Source organism: Salarias fasciatus (genome assembly GCF_902148845.1).
Source record: "Salarias fasciatus chromosome 7 unlocalized genomic scaffold, fSalaFa1.1 super_scaffold_4, whole genome shotgun sequence".
Lineage (NCBI taxonomy): Eukaryota > Metazoa > Chordata > Actinopteri > Blenniiformes > Blenniidae > Salarias > Salarias fasciatus.
The window spans coordinates 20,006,057-20,027,677 of record NW_021941229.1 but is presented as its reverse complement, the minus strand read 5'-3'; the positions used below and the strand labels follow the sequence as shown (position 1 = coordinate 20,027,677).

General features: G+C 41.4%; 3 protein-coding genes across 4 annotated transcripts; all 3 read right to left on the bottom strand.

The window, feature by feature from the left end:
- Positions 1–1,520: 1,520 nt before the first annotated feature.
- Positions 1,521–9,314, bottom strand: LOC115382758 (nucleolysin TIA-1-like). Of its 2 annotated transcripts, none has more exons than XM_030084629.1 (12): positions 9,109–9,314; positions 7,331–7,427; positions 6,943–7,041; positions 4,491–4,545; positions 4,293–4,380; positions 3,632–3,707; positions 3,430–3,535; positions 2,912–3,010; positions 2,740–2,824; positions 2,512–2,653; positions 2,259–2,407; positions 1,521–2,069 (listed from the first exon to the last, which is right to left on the bottom strand). In XM_030084629.1, exons 1-12 carry the CDS (start codon positions 9,132–9,134, stop codon positions 1,931–1,933), a joined length of 1,161 nt encoding a protein of 386 aa, XP_029940489.1. In that variant the 5' UTR covers positions 9,135–9,314; the 3' UTR covers positions 1,521–1,930. The 2 variants fall into 2 exon arrangements, with proteins under 2 accessions (XP_029940489.1, XP_029940490.1); XM_030084630.1 differs by having other exon boundaries at positions 2,259–2,404; positions 9,109–9,313.
- Positions 9,315–11,271: 1,957 nt separating this feature from the next.
- dtwd2 (DTW motif tRNA-uridine aminocarboxypropyltransferase 2) lies at positions 11,272–14,713 on the bottom strand. The gene is made up of 6 exons (XM_030084910.1): positions 14,184–14,713; positions 13,994–14,084; positions 13,373–13,467; positions 12,949–13,147; positions 12,019–12,147; positions 11,272–11,923 (listed from the first exon to the last, which is right to left on the bottom strand). The coding sequence occupies exons 1-6, from the start codon at positions 14,345–14,347 to the stop codon at positions 11,744–11,746; spliced, it is 858 nt and encodes a 285-aa protein (XP_029940770.1). The 5' UTR covers positions 14,348–14,713; the 3' UTR covers positions 11,272–11,743.
- Positions 14,714–17,125: 2,412 nt separating this feature from the next.
- Positions 17,126–21,621, bottom strand: LOC115382731 (cardiomyopathy-associated protein 5). Its single transcript, XM_030084589.1, has 2 exons — positions 21,463–21,621; positions 17,126–19,914 (listed from the first exon to the last, which is right to left on the bottom strand). The coding sequence occupies exons 1-2, from the start codon at positions 21,585–21,587 to the stop codon at positions 17,709–17,711; spliced, it is 2,331 nt and encodes a 776-aa protein (XP_029940449.1). The 5' UTR covers positions 21,588–21,621; the 3' UTR covers positions 17,126–17,708.

The following is a 21,621-nucleotide window of genomic DNA, read 5'->3' as shown; positions in this document are numbered from 1 at the left end:
CTGGTTTAAAAGAACATGTAAACAGTGTAAATGTGAATCCGTTTTAAGCGTCAGCATTTTAATGGGACAAAGCAAAACCACAAATCATGTTACTGAAGCATCAACAGAACTCCCCTGCCAAAAACATGGGCTGAAAACATTCTTCTTAGGCACTGCCTACTCTCAAGATGATTTTTGGTTAAATTAAAAGGAACTCACTGATAAGGCAACACAATGGATTCTTTTAAAATTATATCAAAATGATGGGTGACCCAGTGCAAAAATCTGATCCGTTACTGTTTGTTTGTCAGACTATAAAAAACAAATGTGTCAGCCTAAAACTGAATAACTTAAATCATGAAAGAAATGTCAGTCTGGAGGTTTCTGCATTGCATAGCAATGCTGCGTGTCCTCAGAGCTTTCTGCATGAAAATGAACTGTTGCACTGTCTCTACTGTACATGGACCAGCACTGGAGAGAGAGATGCTACTGTCAAAACCCAACCAGGAGCAAGCACGCTTCCTTAATTAACAGGTTGTCTTTATACAGATTCAGTACAATTGAACAGACCGTTTGGTTATTTACATAAAACAGACTTCCAAATGAAATCACAAATAAAGTGGAATGCAAAAACATAAAAAAAAACCCTAGTATTTCAAATTGTGTGAAAAGATAACCTTAAGTATTTGTGCAATATTTGTCTGCCTATACATACGATAAGAGTGGCAGTAATCCCTGCAATTGGTTTGAGATATTCTAATTTAAAAAATAAAGTTGACAGTTGACAGCCACTTAATGTTTTATAAACAAACATAAAATGTCTCACAATTGATGGTGTCACTTCAACATTTCTTTTATAAGATAGTCCCAAAACAGAACACAAAAAGGCAAAAGCTTCTTTATACAACGTCCGCTTGTTAACATGGCTCAAAACCAAAGAAAGAAAATGACACTTTATCTATTATGTTTGTAGCAAAAAAGAAAACGAAAAAGATGGCGTAGTCCTTCTGTTTCAGGGGGGGGGAAGAAGATGACCTGGACATAGTCTTGTGTGTAAAAGCATCAGTTCATGCACACACGTAAGCACACACATATTTCTAATCCACCAGAGTTGTTCTCCGTCTGCTCGGTCCGATCCGGGAGATGAAGCGAAGGAGCGCTGAAGCTGACACCTGTTTTTTTTGTTGTATCCACTTTCAAACCTGCTGACTTCTTCTTCTACGACTCAGTGATTCCCTACATTTCACAGAATGACTCGACAACACCCTGAGAGCTCGCTGGGACTCGCTTTTAGCTTCAGTAGCCGATGGACAGACCAACAGTGAGGCCTCAACTGGGACGAAAACTTAAAAAAATAAAAGAACGCCCTTTTACTCTATGCGTTTCGTGGCTGCACTGGAATACTGTGGACATGATCGGGTGCTTTCTGCGGAGGAGCTCGCAGCCTCTTCTCCCTCGTTCGACTGTTAAATATTGATATAAAATTCTGCCCTCGCTCTTTGGCTCTGACGGGCTGAAAAATTAACACAAGCTGTTGATTCTATATGGATTTAACTCAAGGAACATTTTCCTTTTCAACTAAACTGTGGCTGTGCTGGAAATCTCTTGACACTTGATGTTTAATTTACATTTGGCCGGTATGACACCAAACAATAGGATGGGCCCAGCAATGCAAGGTGCATTAGCGTTAGCTTTAACAGTGTTAAAGTGTAGATAATTCTCTTTACACTTGCAGATTTGGGCAGTGGGTGTGGGTTTTTCTTTTTTATTCTTCTTTTTTTTTTGGTGCTGGTAGGATTGAGAAAAATGGCGTACCAGCTATACTAACAGTAATTTTTATTTATTTATTTTTTTTTGTGAGGTGGCAGACAGAGCACATCTAATGCGCTCCTTCCCCAGCTGAGCATCATCCACGTGGCCTCGGAGGCTTGAGAGAGACGGCTACTTGTGATCAGTGGGTGTGGTAGCCGGCGGTGCTCATCCCGGCCTGGTTGGCGAGTACCGTCCCGTTGACGCCCTGCCCGGGCTCCACCATGCCGCCGTTACTCATGGCGCCCACGCCTGTCCATCCGGCTCCAGCATGTAAATGACTGCGGCGGCACAGAGAAACAGCAGGAGTTACAGACCGTGACCTCTGACCTCATTTTATTTCACATTAAATGTTCTCACTGAATCCGAAGAACCGACTTTCTAAGACCAGTTTTAATGGGTAGAAAAATCTGACCATTTCATGCAGGAATTACAAACTTTGGTTCATTCACATGAGTTAAGTTACTCACTTGTATCCCTGCTGATCCCAGGTCTGCCCGTACATGCCATAGCTCGGCATCTGCCATCCGTTAGGCACATATTGGCCAATCTGCTGCGTGTTGCTGTACCACTGACCCCACTGACTGTAGGGCTGCGCTGCGAAGCTCACCGTGTTCTGCTGACGTACGGGAGAATATTTTAGGGGGTTGCAAGATCACGTTGCAGCAGAGATCCGCTCACGGAGTGGACGAGCGCCGCAGCAGCTGCTGCTGCGTACCATACCTGTGCCATCTGTACCGGCTGGATGGGGCCCTGCACCATGTCCGTTGTTTCTTTGCCCCAGTAGCACTTAACAACGTAGCCTTCTATGGACGTGCCGTTCACTGAAACTATAGCATGAGCTGCCGCCTCGTGGGAATTAAACCTGCAACCAGCAAACAGTCCACACATCAGATTCCACGAGGTCACAGAGATACTTTAGAGGTGGTGAAGGAGAAAGTCCACTTTTACCTCACGAAGGAGTAGCCTTTCTCTGGGAAAACTCGGATCTCCATGATTTGGCCGAATGGCGAGAAGGTCTGTCTCATAATTTGCTCTGCGAATGAGGAATCATTGAACGTGAGTGGAGCGTGGGCCGCGCTTCAGAAGAGAGACGCCGCGTGTGTGTTTAAATGTGACTCACCTGTGAGACCTGTTGTGACTCCTCCGCAGTAGACGGTGCAGTTGCTGGGGCTGGACTGGCCCACCACCTCATCGAAAGATAGCTGCTTGCTGTTGTTTGCTGCAAAGGAAGACGACAAGAGTTTGGTATGGTTCGTGTTGATATACACATTTTGTTCTTAAAAAAAAAAAATAAAGAGACAAGCACCACTTCGTTTTCATTAAATGTTTTTATCCAGACGAAAGAAGTTCATCTGAGGCTGAAGAATATTTATTCCTGGTAGGAGCTGATCAGTTCGTGCTGATTAGCATTCTGGCCTGCAGTTGTGCATTTGAATGAAACCATCGGTGTGGTGTTACATCAGTCTGATCCAAAGTATTACAGAACCAGCGTCATCCAGAGGAGCTGTGCAGTAAACAAACATAAATCCTCAAGTGGAAACAGATCTACTCGTGGATTCACCGTTTTGAAGTCTCAAAGCAAGCGCACACAGCGGTCTGCCGGGAACAGAATAGACCCATCCGTCACTCTGAACTCACTTTCATTCGTAGATTTGGGAGCAGGTTTCCTCGTGGCCCAGTTGGTCCTGATCTGCCTCCCTCCTAACCACTGTCCCCCCATCTGCTGGATGGCGTTCTCTGCATCCTGATCCATCGCACAAAGAGCAAAACGCACAAAAATGTAACACCAAGCACACAATACGTGGCTGACGACAGCTTCGGTCGTTGTGCGCGCACTTACCCATTTGTTGAAGAAGGAGACAAAGCCGTAGCCTTTAGATTTACCCGTGGCCATGTCTTTAACCACTCGACAATCACTGCAAAGAAACAGACGTTTTCCATTTACCTGGTTGACTATTTTCCACTGAAGCACAAACAAAATGTTTTTTTTTAAGCATTCATTACAAAAAGTTAAATATTTACACAGTAATGCTGATAGTTCATTGCAGCACTCATGCTCTGACTGTCCTCACCACACTGGAAATCTTTAAAGGACCAAAGCACTGCTGTAAGGTATCTAAAATGAGGCCCGTGGCCCCAAACTGGCCCATTCCAGGGAGCAGGACGGTCTCACATTGTGTCAAAATAACAGACGTCGTCTTACTTCATTAGAAAATTAACTGCTGCTTATAATTTATTCACTGGGGGATCATATTGTTTCACTGGGACAGACTTGGAACCCGAGCACGCAGCAGTGAAACACATTACTGCTAGCAAAGTAGCATTAGCATCAAAACATACAGATTGAAGGCTGCAGAGATACTGTATGCTCAGAAACTACAGGCGTTTGACATGGGACCACAGACAGGTTTATTTTAAATGGATATATTTGTTCCTCTTCCCATGAAACACACTGGTAATTTATAAGCTACAGTTATGCTAGAAAATGACTCGACACTTACGATATTTTCCCAAAAGGCGCAAACGCCGCTTTTATGTCATCTGTGGTGATTTCGGGACTTAGATCTCCAACGAACACGTGGAAGTGACCTGGTGAATCAACAATATTCCCATTTCACTTCACAGAAAGGCGATATCTGAACACATGCACACATGTGCAGCTGCTGGCATGCCAGAAATGAAGAGCGCCCTTTACTCACTGCTTGTGTCTTTCTTTTGGCTGGTTGGTGTCGTGGCCCAGTTGACCTTGACCTCCTACGACAGAGACAGATAAAGCGAGGAAGAGGAGAGAGGTGAGACGTCGGACACGCTTGCAGAGGGAAGGAGGCTTTCTTTTCTTTGATTAGAGGTTTTGTCACACACACCAGTTTTTTATTACTTATTTTGTGATTGAGAAGTTTTTTTTTTTCTTTTCTTTTCTCTGCACACCTGTCCTTTACACCACCAACACAAACTGATTTATCCATGGTTATGATCTAATTTTACATACCTCTGCATTAATTAACACACAGTCAAACACAATGGAGTAATTTAAAGGGATATCAAGACTTCGCCTTCATAATCAGGAAAATTTCACTCTCAGTCTAGTAATAATTTGGAGCAAAACTGAAGGAAGTAAGGTCCAAATAACAAGGGACTTACAAACAAGTGATTTTTACGAACTTGTTATACTCCTCAAATGGTCCTTCAATACCTGTTGAGGATAAAATATTTTCAACTGAATGTATCTGTCTTCAAGTTGCTCTTAAGTGGAATCTATGTGGAAATAACTTGGCAAAAGAACACACAGCAGTAAAGATGTAGGGGGTGACAGCAGAGCAATCAGTCAAAGGTAGATCAAAGAACGTTACATGATTACACAGCAGGGCCACGGGAAATTAATTCATACACAGATGGAGAGTCGCTGGAGGAAAACCGTCATTAAAAAACAGACAGCATGGAGCATGACGTGAGAGTAAAAAAACCCAAACAGCACGTGAACACAGGTTGTTGTCTCTGTTGTCTGCGAATACACGCCACCTTCCACATACACTCAGACATATAGAAACTGCAGTTTGGAGAGCGACGTGTTCACACTTGGCAGGTTCGGTTCAGTTAAAGAGACTCTGGAGAAACCCAGTGCGGATCGACTTGAAATGAACCAAAGCACAGCGACGGTGAGGTTTCTGGTGTGAAACAAGTGCGAGAGCTGCCATCTGAATCCTGCTGTGAATCGAACTAACGCATTCTGACGCAGTTGGAGCATTCCATGGTTGGAACAAGACTGAAGAGAGAGCAACAGGCGACACAACTGGTGTCAACCTGAGGGAAATATTTGAGGAGTGGAGCGCCGGAGGCGTTCCTAGAGCTGATCTTTGAGCTGTCGGCTGGTAAAAATACTTTGAGAATAAGTTTTCAGAGAAGCATTCTTCAAATTGGATTGCATATCTATTTTTTTTTTTTTTATTCACTCCTGTTTTGGTCTGAAGTGAAAGGACTGTAGAACAAGTGTGAACACATCCTGAGACTGCAGATAAGCGGACAGAAAACTGGTTCTGCTGGTCACTAACAAGTCAAACTTCTCGTAATCTGACTAAATCTGTTTCCTCTAATGAAACGAGTCGGACTACTCAACATTTCCATGAACAAATTACGGTACAATAATTAAGCGGTCATGAATGAAAAATCATACGTTTGTGTTCTCAAACAAATATATTCAGCAGAAAATGTTCAGATTCTGAACTGCTTTTTTTTTTTTTTTTTTTAAATCTGTTCCTGATTTGATACTTTTAGAGAAAAAGGCTTCAGCTGGATTTAGTCAGTACTGTGGCTGTATGACAGACCAGAGCTTTGTGACATCTGAATCCAAACAGGTACTGCAAAAAATAAAGAATAAATACCTCACAGAAAATTAAGCACAGAACACCTTGGATTATATTTGATCATTGCATCAACCTGGCTTGACAACAGCTTCTTTCCACTGTTTAATGAATTTAAATGGACAGAGAGTCAACATATTGGATGTGGCAATACAAAATTATGAAGGTTTATTTGATCACTTAAGCTTTTTAATGTGAAATATTGTGACAAGAAAAACAGTTTGCAAAAACAAATCCTAAAGTGATCCTTAATACAGTGCTTTTTGAAATGAGCAAGCATGAGCGTTTTCAATATAGATCACCGTTTGTAGTGACAAACTAAAAAAACTCTAAAACCAACGTGCAAAGCTCTTTAATCATTCACTGCAAAGTAGAATAACTTAATATTCAAGCAACTTCTATTTAAGTTTAGAAAATACATCTATCTTCCACGAATGAGGGGAAGCTTACTATTAACTTTGTATACGTGACAATAACTTGGCATACATCTTCTGGGGTGTGCTGAAATAGCTAATCCATCATGGAAAGCTTTTGTTTTTAAGTTTCCTGAAGCTTTGCAGCAAGTGAGATTACAGATGAGTGTCTGCTGTCGCCACCACGGTCATGTCAGGCTGAGCACAGAAGAAGAATGATTTGCACGGGGGAATAAAACAAATTAAGTGAAGTGGAGCAGGAGCAGGGCAGTAAGATAAGGCCTCAACAAGACACAACTTCCTCCAGCCGCTTCATTTCAAAGCCCTGCCCACACACAGCCTTGCCCTAGTTGACTCACCCAGGAGATATGATAGCTTACCTTACCCAGTATTTTCCGACCGTTCATGGCTGCGATTGTCGCAGTGGCATGTCTATGCTCATAGAACTCCACAAAGCAGTACGGATCGTGACCTGCTGTCTGGTGTGGACAGAAAACACAGGTTTACAAGCATTAATGAGTGGGACGACACAAGCATCAGCACGGGCGGCTGTCACACTGCTGCAAGGCGGTGCAGTGAATCAACGGGATAAACATCAGGGGAGGAGAGCAAATCACTAAACCAGACCACAGGGGCAGGAAGCGCAGACTTTCTCCATCAATCCCCACGAAAAGGGAGTGTTGTTGTTGTTGTTGTGGATTTTGCCAGGGAAACGACATGCGAGAAAATGTATAAACAGTGGAAGAAGTGAACATCCAATAAACTCACATCTACAATCATTTTGCAGCTTTTGCAGGGCCCGATCTGGCCAAACAACTCCAGGATGAGGGCTTCTGTCACGTCCCGGGACAGATTCCCCACATACCTAGAAGACAAAGACAGGGACAAGAGAACGGTTACACACTTTTACACCAAGTTCTGAAACTACCATTCATAGTCTGACGTTCTGAATATTCTATTCAGACCAGGAGCTTGGTGTTACTCTACACCCACAAGCACACACCAGGATCATAAGGTGATGATTTCCTCCCTCACACATTGTTTGGAAAGGTGCAAAAGGAGTGAAAATGGTTTTGAAGCTGTGATTCCAAAGTGGGAAGAAAGCATCAACATAATCTGGTTTAGTACAAAAATGAAAAAAATGTACTTCAATTTTTGAGGACGTTACTTACTTAAGGACTTACTTAAAATATATTGATGCTAATATTGTCAATGACAGAATACATAGGAACACATGGGATTGCAAAGTAATTGGCAAAAATGGTTTTAAAATATATAAATACATATTTTTTTAAAAATACCGTCATGTTTGGATGCACATATGGCGTGATTACCAAGATTTCCCGCAACACTACAAATGACATGGTTAGATAGGACTCAAAAACATATGGCTCGGCTACAAGAAACTAAAATCTAAAGTGTGCGTTTGAATGAGATTTGTGCACAACACACTGGCTACTTCAGAGCAAATAATTGGGCGATAGTTGGAGTAAATTTACTGCAAATTAATCAATATTTCAAGTAAACATTAGTTTCAGCAAACATCCAACATCCAAACAAGCCATTTGTGACAGTTCAGCACTGCTGGTTTCTTGGAAGAGTAAGACTAGTCCCCTATAAAAATAGACATGTTTTCTCGTGCAATGTCAAAAACGAATGTACAAACAAGTGGAGCGAACAGCAAAGCGCTGTTTCCATGCAAGCAGGTTCCTTTGGTCACTTTAACTCAGTTATCGGGGTTTAGTTAATTGCAAATCATAGTCGACGAAAATCTGCTGCCTGTTTTGAATCAGAAATGCGTGTAATTACAAGATTTAACCATAAGTCAAGCATAAAGCGCAGCTGAGGACACGGAATATTGTTGCTGACCTTGCTTTGCCTCAGTCTTGGCTTAAAATAGATTCGATATTTATATTTTAAATCATCAAAATATCTTTACAAGATCTCACTGCCATGTATCAAGTTTATTGGCAACATGCATGACCATTCAAGCAGCTTACTGGGCCTATACTGTGACAAAACGCAGCGCCCATAACAGGAGGATGATGATGAAGATGATGATGATGGCATGCCAAACTCCATTGTAAAACAAGGCAGTTTAATGTTATTCGACTCATCGCGGGACTACGCCGCGATGCAACGCACTCTGGTCGAATCTGATAAATCTCTGATTGGCAAGATGTATTCCGACACGTCCAAAACACAGCAAACTGCCTTTTCTTTAGCGCACACTTGAACTTTCTGGCCGCGTTTTGACGGGCGAGTGGAGCGAAAAGACGCGTTAAATTACCCGATTTTTCTCGAATTAGCTCGCTAGCTAGCGTTACCTAACCCCTAGCATGTAGCGGGGGTAAATCGCCACCGTGCGCTCAATTCGCATTCGGTCGTTGGAGGAGTTATGTTCAATAAATAGCAGCGTATTAACAGGCTGAAATGTGATATTTTATAGGAGAGTTTGGGGCCCGGTCTGGAGTGCGCTCCGTGGAACGAGCCGCCGCCGCCGCCGCCGTCGCTCAACGTTACGTGACGAACACACAAACACTTACAGGGTTTTGGGCTGGTCATCGTCCATTTTGCTTCGCTTCGCTGGCCGAAAACAAGTCGCAACCCTGAGAGCAAATCCACGACTGTCGCGGGCAGCTGCCGGTGACACCGTCGAGTTATCTTTTTGTTCCGAAGTCCGAGCTGGATGAGCTCCGATGTTAGCCTCACAGTGAACAATGGACAGCCGACAAAGATGGCGGAGCGGCCGGGCCGAGCCGCACTGCGCATGCGCAGCGGTTCAGCCAGAGGCGACCTGAGAGACAAGAGTGCAGAATGAAACCAAGAGAAAGCACAAAAACATCCGGATTCACAGAGAATAATCAAAAGAAAAGGACAAAAACAATCCCAACCACGAAGAAAAACCAAGTGACCGAATAAAAATAATCCTATTTGCGGAAAAAAATCAAAACCAACCAAAAGAAACCATAAATCATCTGGATTCATATATAAAAATCATGATAAAGCACAAAAACAATTGTATTCTTACAGAAAGATCAATAGAAAGTGGAAAAAAGCTGTATTCATGGAGAAAAAATCAGGGGAAAGGCACAAAGACAACCACATTCATTGAGAAAAGCCAAAAGAAAGGCACAAAAACAACAAGTTTCTTGGAGAAAAACAAAGACAACAGGATTCATGTAGAAAAATCAAGAGAAAGCACACAAAATAATCCAGATTTAAGGAGAAAAATCAACAGAGAGAGGAGGAAAACCTAGAGACAACACAAAAAGAACTGGATTCATGTAGGAAAACCAAGAGAAAGCACACAAAGTAATCCAGATTTTTAGAGAAAATCAAAAGAAAGGAGAAAAGCCTAGAGACAACACCAAAACATCTGGATTTATGGATGACAAACAACAGAAAGGCTGAAAGAAAACTGGTTTCATGAGGAAAATACACATGAAAATCACCATTAATAATCATTATTTAAAGAGTATGGGCTTTAAAATGCTTCCATTTTAATTTTTTTTCTGTTTTCCATAATGTTCCTTTCAAAGCATGAAATCTCAGTTAATACCATAGACTGATTTTTCTTTTTTTATGATTTTATGTCTTTAACTTTGGAATAAGATTGCAATAATAATGTACATATCAATCAGTATATTTTGAAAATTAAAAATATTGGACTAAAGAAATTTAAAAAAACAACAATCTCATCTATTTAAATATGCCATGATGAGACCTTATGTTTTATTCATTTTTTTGTAACTGGAGGCCATAAGCCATAAATAATTAAATAATTTATTGATAATAATATAATATACCCAGGGCCATTACTTAAGTGTTGTTGCTTTCTAAACACTCCAAGCTATTGGTATAATGAGCATTGAGTGTCGGAATTCTAATGGAAACAATCACTCAGTTCAACCGGTTAAAACATCTCCTTTCACAGTCCATCACTAACAAATAAGAAATGATATATTAAAATCAGACTTTGAGTAAACTAAATCTTAAAAGGTGTCAAGATTGATTAAATGGTGAAAATTGTACATAACTGTGAGTGAAAACGAATGCAGTTCATAAAAGTACAAAAACAATTTTGTACAATGTAAAGCACTCACATTATTTTATTTAAAACTTGTGGCTCCCAACCCCGGTACAGATATGATATGCACTTGTTTTTATGTTTAGGTTATCTCGTTATATTAAATTCACATCTTTGCATGTAAATTTGTTCTGTACTCATCATTAAATATACAAATTCATTTCAGTTTGTGCAATTTTCCATCTTCTTTAAAGTATTCCTAAAAAAAATAAAAAAATAAAAAAACAAAACCATCCTTCACTGAGTTTTCGCACACTAAAAAAAAGGAATGTTTTTATTGGTCTCTTGTATATTTTAAAGAAAATCCAGTTTCACCATCAACTGAATTTTGTCATGTGCAACAAACAAAACATAAAAATTATGAAATAGGCCGAGAGGCTCAGACTATAGTTATAGTGAATCAGTGCACAACAGCAGAGTGCAATTTGGGTTTCTTTTTCCACCATACTTGAGACTTTATTGAAGCCCTTAAAATAAGACCTTTTATCCATGTTGAGCTCACTGGGATGTCGTTTTCAAGTCATACAAAAGTATCCTGGAATGTCTCAGAGTGTTTTGTGTTGTATTTTAATAAAACCTTCTTCAGGCCACAAATGCAAATTCAACAGGCTTTTTTACAAAAAGTATTAAATTATCACTCTCGGATGAAGCAGTGGAAACCTCACACAGAGTAGAACAACTCACAACTCTTTTCAGTGCCGTGTTTTGTTTCTTTGGTATTTTCCCCCTTTTTGTTTCCCCACTGTTAACGTGAAAGAAGATGGTTATTATTAGAAATTCAGCCCTTCCTGATGGGGCCGCACAATAACCAACACAGTCAGGGTGGAAATATGTAAACAGCTTTTCTCCTTTCAAACAAACTGATGAACCTGATTTCCTGTGGACACAGCTGCTTCAAGTAAGATTTTAGCTCGTCATTTATTTCACTTTGAACGAATGAAAAATATATAAATTACAAGTGTGTTCAAATAAAATAAAATAAAATAAAAGTCCTGTAGAAGTCCTCCGTTCCACGCCGCTGTGTGATAGCAGTCCTACACGGCGGTGATGCGAGGAGACGAGGGGGGGCCGGCCTCCGTTCTCAGTCCGTCTCATCTGGGGCAGATGTTGTGGTCGGTGATGAGCTTCTCCATCCTCTTGATCTTGCGCTTGTTCTTGGGCATGGGTTTGTCGTACATGCCGTTCTTCAGCAGGTGCTCTTTGCTGTGATGGATCTGGGCGCCGTGCTGCAGCTGGAAGGAGCACAGGGCGTTGAGGGGCCTCAGCAGGACCTGCAGGCGAACACAGTCGACGTATTGATTCACTTGAGAAACCTTTCGTTAATATACAACCTTTTAATGAATGAATGAAAGTGTGATGTCCTCACCTCCTGGATGCGCTCGTCCTGCTCCAGGATGGACAGAGCCACAGCGGCACACTCCAGTGTGGACAGACAGATGTTGGAGGGTTGTGTGCGGATCACATACTGGCTGGACAGAGTCCTGTTGAGCTGCACCTGGAGAGCCAGAGCAGAGGGCATCAACACCGAATCCATCTGTATTTTATTCATCCACACACGCATCACACAGAACAGTTCAACTTGAGGCCCTGCACAAGTGATTGACGGAAACATAAAAAAAGATTTGCAAACAAATTAACTGCAAGTGAAACAAAATTTTCCATTGCTACTAATTGACCATGTTGTTTTAGCCTCGACTTTCTCATTTTTTTTCAACAGTTCAGCCAGTAAATCTGGTCTTCTGCTGCCTTCGCGTTCCTCCACAGGCTTGGATGTAGCTCTGCTGCTGCTCTGCCAATGTAGCTGTTAAACAAGCATTTTCTTTGGATCATTAAATTATATGAGCTGTTACCACCAGTAACCTCGAGATGCTGTCAGATGAGCCAAGACAGAAACTGGGTACACGGAGGCTTTGAAAATTTAATTATATGCATGAAAGCACGGTAAAATGAAGGAAAACCGGCTGATAAATTAAACCAAGCCTGCAGATTTTCACCAAGAAATTATGCATAAAAACATCAGTAATTTCAATACAGCCCTCCTTCTTTGCATCTGTCTGATGTAAGACTACATTTGGTTCATTCATCTATCTTCTTTTCCCACTTTATCTAAGCTGTTGTTGTAGTTAAAGGTCTACTTGATTTTTAATGAATCTTTCTGAATGACAGTTCAACCACCAGTGGGTGTAACTGACGTAGGCAGGAATCTTTCCTCTAGTTCAACAACACTGTGTGAGACACGGAGAGTGATTCATCTGATCATTCTTCAGGTAATAACACCTGCCCTCCTCCTCCTCACCTGTTTCGGCAGGTGGAAGAGGCTGTTTTTAAGGAACATGTTTTTGGCCTGGCTCCACGTCCCGTCGATGATGATCACGTTATGTTTGACGGCGCTCACGTCCTCGTACTGCACCAACTCCTCCAGGTTCTGGGATTTGGGCCCCGGGTATAAGATCAATGTTCTGCTGTCCCGACACACCGCAGCCAGCTCCGGGTGCCTGGGTGGGAAATCCGTACAGACACGAAATAAATGTATCTTGACACATCAACCCCAAGATGTGACTAAAATACAAGTCAAGATTTTATTCTTTAAAGTCAAAATTTTCCTCATGTTTAGCCAGATGTATTTTGTAACCGTCATCAATTATAATCTATTGTTAGATAATATGGTGACTCACCCAATAACAGGTTCAAGATATCAAATCTAAAAATAGCTTACTTACTTTTCCTCATTAAACCGTCTCCCGACGATGACGTTGCATTTCCCTTGTGGTAAACAGGCAGCGAGCAGAGGGACTGTGCGGAGAACTCGACTCTCCTGAAAGTCAACAGAAGGGACCATCATCCTCTCACTAATGTGTATTTTACCCTAACTTGAACTAACGTGCTACATTTCATTGATGAGAACAAGAACTGATTGTTTTCAAATGTCTACAAAGACAAGAGAAACTACAAATCTGACATGCGATCAATAATCTGCTGTGGTCATTCTGGAAAGGAGCAGGCAAATGACCAGTTTAGAGCACATCATCAATGGTTATCAGGACCATAGGAAATAAGATAGTAGAGGAAATGCTTATCTCTGCTACTGCAAATCAAAACCATAGAAAAATGTTGTAAATCTGGATTTAAAGTGCAAAGCTGCTGCTATCTGATTTGTCTGGTTACAGTTTTTGACAGCTACACGTTCAGGTGAAGCAACTCAAACCTTCAATCCATTTTATCCCCATTACTGTGGGTGTTTTTACAGAGGGGGTCAGTTCCATGTTTCATTTGTCTGTTGTCTGATGCTTGTCGGTGTGAAACAGAGACAGAAAAGCAGTTATTGGTGACATTTGGCTCACCTCTGCGGGATGCTGCACCACATACAGACACGTGGACACCTCCAGGGGTTGTGTTGGGAGAAAGGGACAGAGACACACCTTCTGAGGGCGGCTGAGAGAGGAAGAAAGGCGAAGTCTGGTCACAGCTTGAAGCAACACGGGCAGTCCTCACAGCGCTAGCTAGCTTTAGCTCCAGTTTAATTCATCTCACCGGCACCGTAAACACGTCGGTCTCCTCTCTCCGACTTCCACCGGGAGGGCGGCCAAGTCCCCGAAAGCGTCCACCAGTCCGTCCTCTACCGAGGAGCCGTCACCGGTCTCTGGTTCGTCTTCTTGGGGGGTCAGAGAAGAGACCGAACCGGGGACATTGTCCATCGTGCAGTTAGCACGAAGCTAACTCAGCCGGCAGAGGAGTCTCGATATAGAGATATAACAACTAGAACCGATGAGGTTGCTCACTCAAACAGGAGAAAATATGACACAAAAACACAATTATACCACGATATTTTTTTAAAAAGAATGCAGACTAGCTCTAGAAAAATACAAAACCAAAATAAACTAGATTTAAAGGGACAATATGTATTATTCCTGTAATGCCACTTTAATATGCTAGGTGCCACATTGTTCAGTTGTCAGAGTTTGTTTATAATTTTTAGTTTGACCAACATGTCTGTTACTTTGACATGTCATGGATGTTTACGTTTTTAGGCAGAAAAGTAAGGTAGCACAGAAGAAGCAACAGCATAACGCATCAGTAAAAGTCACCACACAACAGCAAAAAGCCACAATGGAAGTGGAGAAGAGGCTTTGTTTCCAGGGGACTTCATTTTCTGACGGAACAAAACCGGAACCATACGATTGACAGCAAAGCACATAATTAATGTTATGACAGTTTCAACATAGTTATCCACATTGCTGAAAAACAAAATTCGAGTCATCAAGCAGCAATGTTTTGTGTATGTTTTATCAAACTCTCCCTGAATGAAAATTGTTTGTGTTTGTTTCCAGGGGACAATATTTTCCGATGGACTTTGGTTCCCAGTGACTTTTTGCTGTTGTGTTGTTGGTGTTGCGTTGTGACTTTTGGCTGTTATGTTGTTACTGTTCGTGTTGAGTTGTGGCATTTGCAGGTGTGTTTTGGCTTTTTGCTGCCGTGGTGTGCAGTTAGCCAATCTTGGCCACCGAAACATCAAAAATAAATAAATAAATAAATAAATAAATAAATAAATAAATAAATAAATAAAATCCCAGAATATGACACAGTTTAAATCAAAGTAGCCAGATACGAAGAGGTGCGAATGTAACATACTAACACAAGATATCATACTCAATATTATCAAAAAGATTCAGAATAGCGACAGGACCATGTAAAATCATCAATTTGACAAAGCAACAAAATTACACAGAAGGAGCCTATGACTTAAAAAAGACATATAATTATTGCAAAAACATGTAAAAAGATCACGATTTGACCTGAAAGCAGTCAGCCTGTGAAGATTAAAGAAAAATTACCAAAATCAAACAGAATATATATGACAACAGCAAAGATGTAAAACTGTTTGTATTAGTGTGTCATAAATTCATAATCAGCCACACCAACATAAACCTCTATTACTACCATTACCCAGACCCTCATTTCAATTTCCATCTAAAGTTATTAAGGCATGACTGTTTTGTATTGAAACGACAGGTTTTGACTGACAGGTTTTATTTTTATTGTATATATGGTATTAGTTGTTGCTGTTTAATGTTATATTGCCTCTGCAACAGACAATAAAATATTTGTGATCCTATATAATTTAGATGACTGGAAATAATTGCATGCACACAAAATGATATGCAATGCAGCTACAAAGCGACTTGTAAAATGTTAAAGAAATACAACTTAAAGATTTAGCTTCACAAGTGTGGCATATTATTGCATTTTCTATTGGCCAGTGGAATATAATGCTGTCATACTCATAATAAACTGCTGAGAATCATCATGTGACAGTCCTCTGCTCTATGTGTTACAGCTCTATGACCAGGAGACTTGTGTTGGCGATTGTGTTGTTGGCCAAACTTGAGCTCACAGCTGCCACCTTTCGACGTGGAGGAAAAATATCATGGAGCTGAATATGTTGCTGCACTGGGTGTCGCCAAAGTCCATTTTAACTGTCTGCAACAGGATCTTCAAAACTCTCATTACACAAACGTTTCTCTGACAAACCAGCCCAAGAATATATTTCTTCCACACATTCACATCTGTGTTTCCTACTCCCTTGAAAGCCGTGTTTGTGTGCACATTGATATGTGCACGTGTTGTTTCCAGTTTCTCCTCTTCAAGGTCAACACGCACAAGGATCACTGCTGAGCTCCAGATGGCACATTTGGATTCAGGACTAGAGGCGACTGCATGCGCAAAAATTATGCAGCATTAATGAAACCCTGTGTAGAATAAATACTGCAATCCCCAACCCACACAAAAGTGTTGTACTGATTCCTGGTTTATTTTTAACCTTCACACGTCAGAATGGTTTAATGTTTATGGATCACAGGCAATAAGTCCACAAAGTACTTGGTGAAGGAAAATAACATTGAACTGGAGAAGGCTGTTCTTTTTTAATTCACAAAGAGCTACAAGGACCATCCTGTCACACAGCATTTAAATGTTCTACAAAGTTGCTTAAAATCATAAAGTGTGGTAACTGTTAGGTTTTAATTTATATTTTGAATTACGTATGAAACACAAGATGCCAATAACTGCAGCACAGTTAAAATCGATCCATTTAACAATGAACACACTCTCCATCTCAAAAATCTGAAACCATTTTCTCAGAATCTGAAATGTGCAAAAAATTTAAGTTTGGATGTATTTCAATTATGAATTGTGGCAAAGCTGATAAAATTCTTAAACTTTATGGTCAACCAATGCAAGTGATAACAAGGTAATTCTAGTTTCCAAACTGTAATGGTGTAAAATGACCACTAAAACCAACAAACATGCATTGATACATTTAATTTGATGAACATGAAGTCAAAAATTTCTCAAACTTTTGAAGTTAGCAAGGTGTCAGTTACAGAAGTGGCTCATGCATGTACTACAGAAATATACATTCAGTACATTGTGAATTCAGAAAAACTTCTTTATAAGCTTAGAGCATTTAAGCATCCATTATTCTCTGAAAGTCATACTCTCTCTTTATGTGGATAAGGAGTGTAGTAGCATAGATTTTGTACAAAAAAGGCAAACATTCAAGATTAACCACCAGAGACTCACGAGTAACATGGCAAAAGCACCGACTAACATGTGACTGCAGGTTAGCACATGGTTTTCTACACTGTTTACAGACCTCGAGTTAGGATGAGGTGTCGGGTTAACAGCCAGGAGAGATCTATTTATAGCTGAAGGTGCATCCTTAACATCTCACTCACACACACACCACACACACACCACACACACATGCACGCTCACTCTTTTCATGTGCACTCGTGACTCAAACTTCTGCTGTCACACTATGATTCATGAGCTACTCTTGGAGAGATTGGCTTTGCATGCAAAACCACAGGGCGACTTATTGCTGTGATAGAAACAATTTTAGATCAGGCTTAATTGTAAAAATTGTACAGAGGATAGAAAATTTGTACAACGTACACCCGGAACTACAAAAACGTAGAGGACTAAACTACATAATTGTACTTAGCTTTTAAGATTGGATAGGGAATAAATCACTATGAAGTTAACCTTAAAGTTACACTAAAGTATGACACACTGTCCTTTGTTTTTAGTAGCTTCAACAGAAATCTCTTGTTGTTTCTCTGATTTATCCAATTCCCCTGATTTAACATCCGTCTCCTGTGCTTCAGTTTGTTGCGCAGCTGTTTCAGTCTCATTCAAGGCTCCTTCTGTTTCCATGTCTCTGATAGTTATTTCATTATTTTCTTGTAAAATGTCCATTTCCAAGGATGTGGCCAATAGATTTTCAGCTTCAGTGACATCTAAGGAAACTGGTATTGTCTCCTCTCCATCACCGTCGCCCTCGTCTGCGGTCTCAACTGGTGATGCTGTCTCTTTTTCCTCTTCCCTTTGCTCCTTTATTCCAACCTCCTCTTGTTCTGGAATTTCAACATCAGCTGGAGTCAGAGGTGTGAGATCTAGACATGCCTTCAGAGCAGATGCAGATTTTTTACGAGGAGGAGCTACTGGTTTGCCTATGTCTGAGTTCTGTTTCTTCACTTCCTTGCTGTCAGGTGCACTGATATCTTTGTCGTCCATGACCATTGGGTGATCGCCTGTAACTTCCCAGTCTGGTTCCTCTGTGGGAAACTCGAAGCTTGAAATGCTAAGTGGGTCCACTGGGGGTTGTGCGACTTTTGTTGGTACAGTTTTCTGTGCCGTTGCTTTACTCTTAGTTGGTTTTTGAGTGTCATCTTCTTCAAGGGAACGAGGAAACGACTCTATATCACATGGAGATGAATTGCCACTGGACCTGAAGAAGTCAGTGATTTCCTCCTCTGAGTTTGGCATCTCCGATGTTTCAGGCTGGGTCACAAAGTCCCCAAAATCATACAGATCTTGGGTCAGAATCCGAGTTCCTTCAGTCGGCTGCTTGTCTTTGTCAGCTGGTTCCCCCTCCACTACAGGAGTCTCATCTATGAGGACATATTTCTCCAAGTACCCCCTGGCCTCTCGGTCTGAATGCCTGCTGTGAAAGGACTTCTCAGAAGTCAGGCTTTCCGCGTCCTCTTCTTTTTGACGGGTGCCAAGTGCTTCCTCGTATAGGTCTGTGTAAAGAAACGCCATGGCTTTGGGTTCCTCCAGCAGAATGGGGTCAATGATTTTTGGAGGCCCCTCGGGCAGAAAAATTGGAGTCAGGATGTCTTCTTGGCTTCCAAATAAACTTGAACCACTTGTTTTTGAGGGGAGTCTCAAGGGAACACTCTTTGCTGCTCCACCCCCTTCGGCTGTATCAAAACTTTTTGAAAGACAGTTGTCTGTACCACCATAGAAAAGTTCATCTAGAAGCTCACTGGTGATTTCCACCACACTTGTAGAGTCTGACGTGTCGGTATGCACACTTGCAGAGGTGTCTTTAGATGGCTCGGGATTGTCAAATTCTTTGCTCTCATTGGCAGCATCCACTTCTGGTTCCAACAGTCCTTCCGAGATTACAGCGGGACTTCCTGGTGCCTGAGCGTCAATCAGAGCAAACGCGTCAAAATAGTCCACATTTCCAGCAGGTCCTCTGACTGGAGGAGGCCTGGCCACTGGAGCCCCAGGTGGATCTGCATCTGGAGCAGCAGGAGGAGAGGGCTTCTCCTGGTTATCTTCTTCTACATCTGCTGGGACATTATCATGACTCTCCAGACTGGCTTTAGCAACAGGACTCTCCTCCAGATACGACAGATTGTCCACCATTTCTTTGCTCTCCTCTTCATCCACAGTGTCCAGTTTAGGAGGAACAATAATGTTGAGGATTTCTGAACCTTCAGACACTAAACTGAAAAGCTGTTGCTCTTTATCTTCAAGGGGGTCGATCAACTCCTCCTGGTCAATATCATCAGGTCTCACATTTGGTTGAGACACCTCCACCAACTCTGGCCGTCCTGAGATGTTGTCAGAGCTTTCTCCAAGGGCCTCTTGTTGACTTTCCTTACTTTTCGGCACGCTCACCCTCTCTTTGGGTTTCTTCCTTCTTGACATCAAGTCTTCATCCATGACAAAGATAATCTTCCCAGCTGGATGTGACCCGGCTGTTGCAGTGTATGCTGCAGAGGAATAGTTGAAATCCATGGATTGGTTTCCAGCTTCAGATGCCCACGGCGTATTGCAGCGACTGGGGGTCGTCTCCCAAGCGATTCCACTGTCCTCGCCCTGCATTGTTACCATCGAGAAGGAAGAGTCCATCATCAGGCATTGCATCTTGGGGCGGACGCTATCATCATGGACAACCTCACGTAAACTGAAAGAAAAGCATAAACAAGGTGATAATGGGGTTAATCAATGTGATAATGGGGTACACAGAGGCATTAGAAGTACACTTACTCTTCATTTAAGTGAAACTGCACAGACGTTCTCACTCGTCACCAACCATATTCATTTCTTCCAGATATTTACTCCACTGAGAACTGGTAATGCAGCGATAACATAAAACTGACATGATCCATCAGCAATGGACCCCATACAGCTCCTGCATTTCTCCTGATCTCCAGTCTCCTCTCACTCAACCACTAACACATTTCCAATTTCCATTTGTTGCTGACCATCAGGAGATCCAGAACATCCTCTTGACTGCTTGGTCCAATTCCAACACCTTTAGTCAAAGCATACGCTGTAAACCCCGACAAGCTCACCAAACTGAAAACCTTTTGTGTAACAGATTACACAAGAATTTTTAAGTGATGATGGAAAAAGTTTTAAGTTTTTATAACTTAAAACTTTTAGTTTTGAAAAAAATGTGTACGTTTTGCAAACTTGAATTTTAACAAAAACACTTGAAAAGCCTGTCTGCTCACACCATTTCCATTTCATCCTCCTCAACCAAATGGCATCCACTGGACTTTATACTGCAGCACTGGATGGTTGAAATCACATCTCTGTGGTCACACCCAGTTCCTTCAGTTAAAAATGTTTACATCCCAGCCATGACCCCTCTGCAACAGTATTCTCCTGGGCTTTGGCCTCTGTCCTATCCTCTTTGTCATCTATATTCTTCGCCATGGCCACATTTTTTCACAAATAACTTCTGTTTCATTGGAATGTGGATGACACCAGCTGTGCCTCTGCACCAAACCCAAACCCAACTACTGACAACTTCTCTCTGCAAATCATTCCACCAGGTTAAGAATTTGGGTATCTTCCCGCTCAACTGCTGTCTCTCTCATGCCAAACCCACATTAGAAACATCCCTTGATCTGCGTGTTTCCACCATCACAACATGTACTGCTGTTTGGACAATTGTGATTTGCTTTTCTCTGATCTCCCTCTCAAATCCATCCATAAACAAAACAGGTTCAAAATGCTGCTACCTGGATCCTCACCAGAACAACATCCATCCTGTCCTCTAAAACCTCCACTGGCTTCAAATTCAACAATGTGTCCACTTCAAAATCATTTCCCCTCACACTCAAGGCCATTTTGCATTTGCTGGACTATTTCTGCACTAAACTGTTGGCAAAAACAAATACTGTCATCAAAATTCAATTTTCACTGTTTTATTGCCACTTATTTACAAAGAGAAGACTGTGGCATTTAGTCATTTAAATGATCAGCCGACTATGCACTTCTGTATTATTTGCTTGTTCATAACACAGTATGTACATATTTATATTAAAAACAGATCATTATACACTTCTGAGTTCTAACTCCTCCATATCCACATCTCAAATATAAACACATGCAAAAGGCCTGGCACTAATGGAATCACTGTAAACTTACATCTGAGTGACATACAAATCATTGAAAAAAGCTAACCTCATCATGAAAAATATTGGACTGTGAAGTGCTGTACCTGTTTCGAAGGTTCTCGACTTCATCGCCAGCTTCTGAGTTTATTCCTGTAAAGTCGTCAGGTGTCAACACTGTCATTTCAGGATCAACATCTGAGCGTGCAAAATCCTCAGCCACGGTATCCATTATGTGTTTTTCTTAAAAGAAAATATCCAGATGA

Coding starts and splice junctions, on each gene's coding strand:
- LOC115382758 (XM_030084629.1), bottom strand. CDS start 9,134: ATGGACGATGACCAGCCCAAAACCCT. Junction 4,381..4,490: donor CCAAAAGAAAGACACAAGCA/GTGAGTAAAGGG, acceptor TTGATTCACCAG/GTCACTTCCACGTGTTCGTT. Junction 2,825..2,911: donor AGTCACAACAGGTCTCACAG/GTGAGTCACATT, acceptor CCTCATTCGCAG/AGCAAATTATGAGACAGACC.
- dtwd2 (XM_030084910.1), bottom strand. CDS start 14,347: ATGGACAATGTCCCCGGTTCGGTCTCTTCTCTGACCCCCCAAGAAGAC. Junction 13,148..13,372: donor AGACGGTTTAATGAGGAAAA/GTAAGTAAGCTA, acceptor TTTCCCACCCAG/GCACCCGGAGCTGGCTGCGG. Junction 12,148..12,948: donor TCTTCCACCTGCCGAAACAG/GTGAGGAGGAGG, acceptor CTGGCTCTCCAG/GTGCAGCTCAACAGGACTCT.
- LOC115382731 (XM_030084589.1), bottom strand. CDS start 21,587: ATGGATACCGTGGCTGAGGATTTTGCACGCTCAGATGTTGATCCTGAA. Junction 19,915..21,462: donor GTCGAGAACCTTCGAAACAG/GTACAGCACTTC, acceptor CTTTTCTTTCAG/TTTACGTGAGGTTGTCCATG.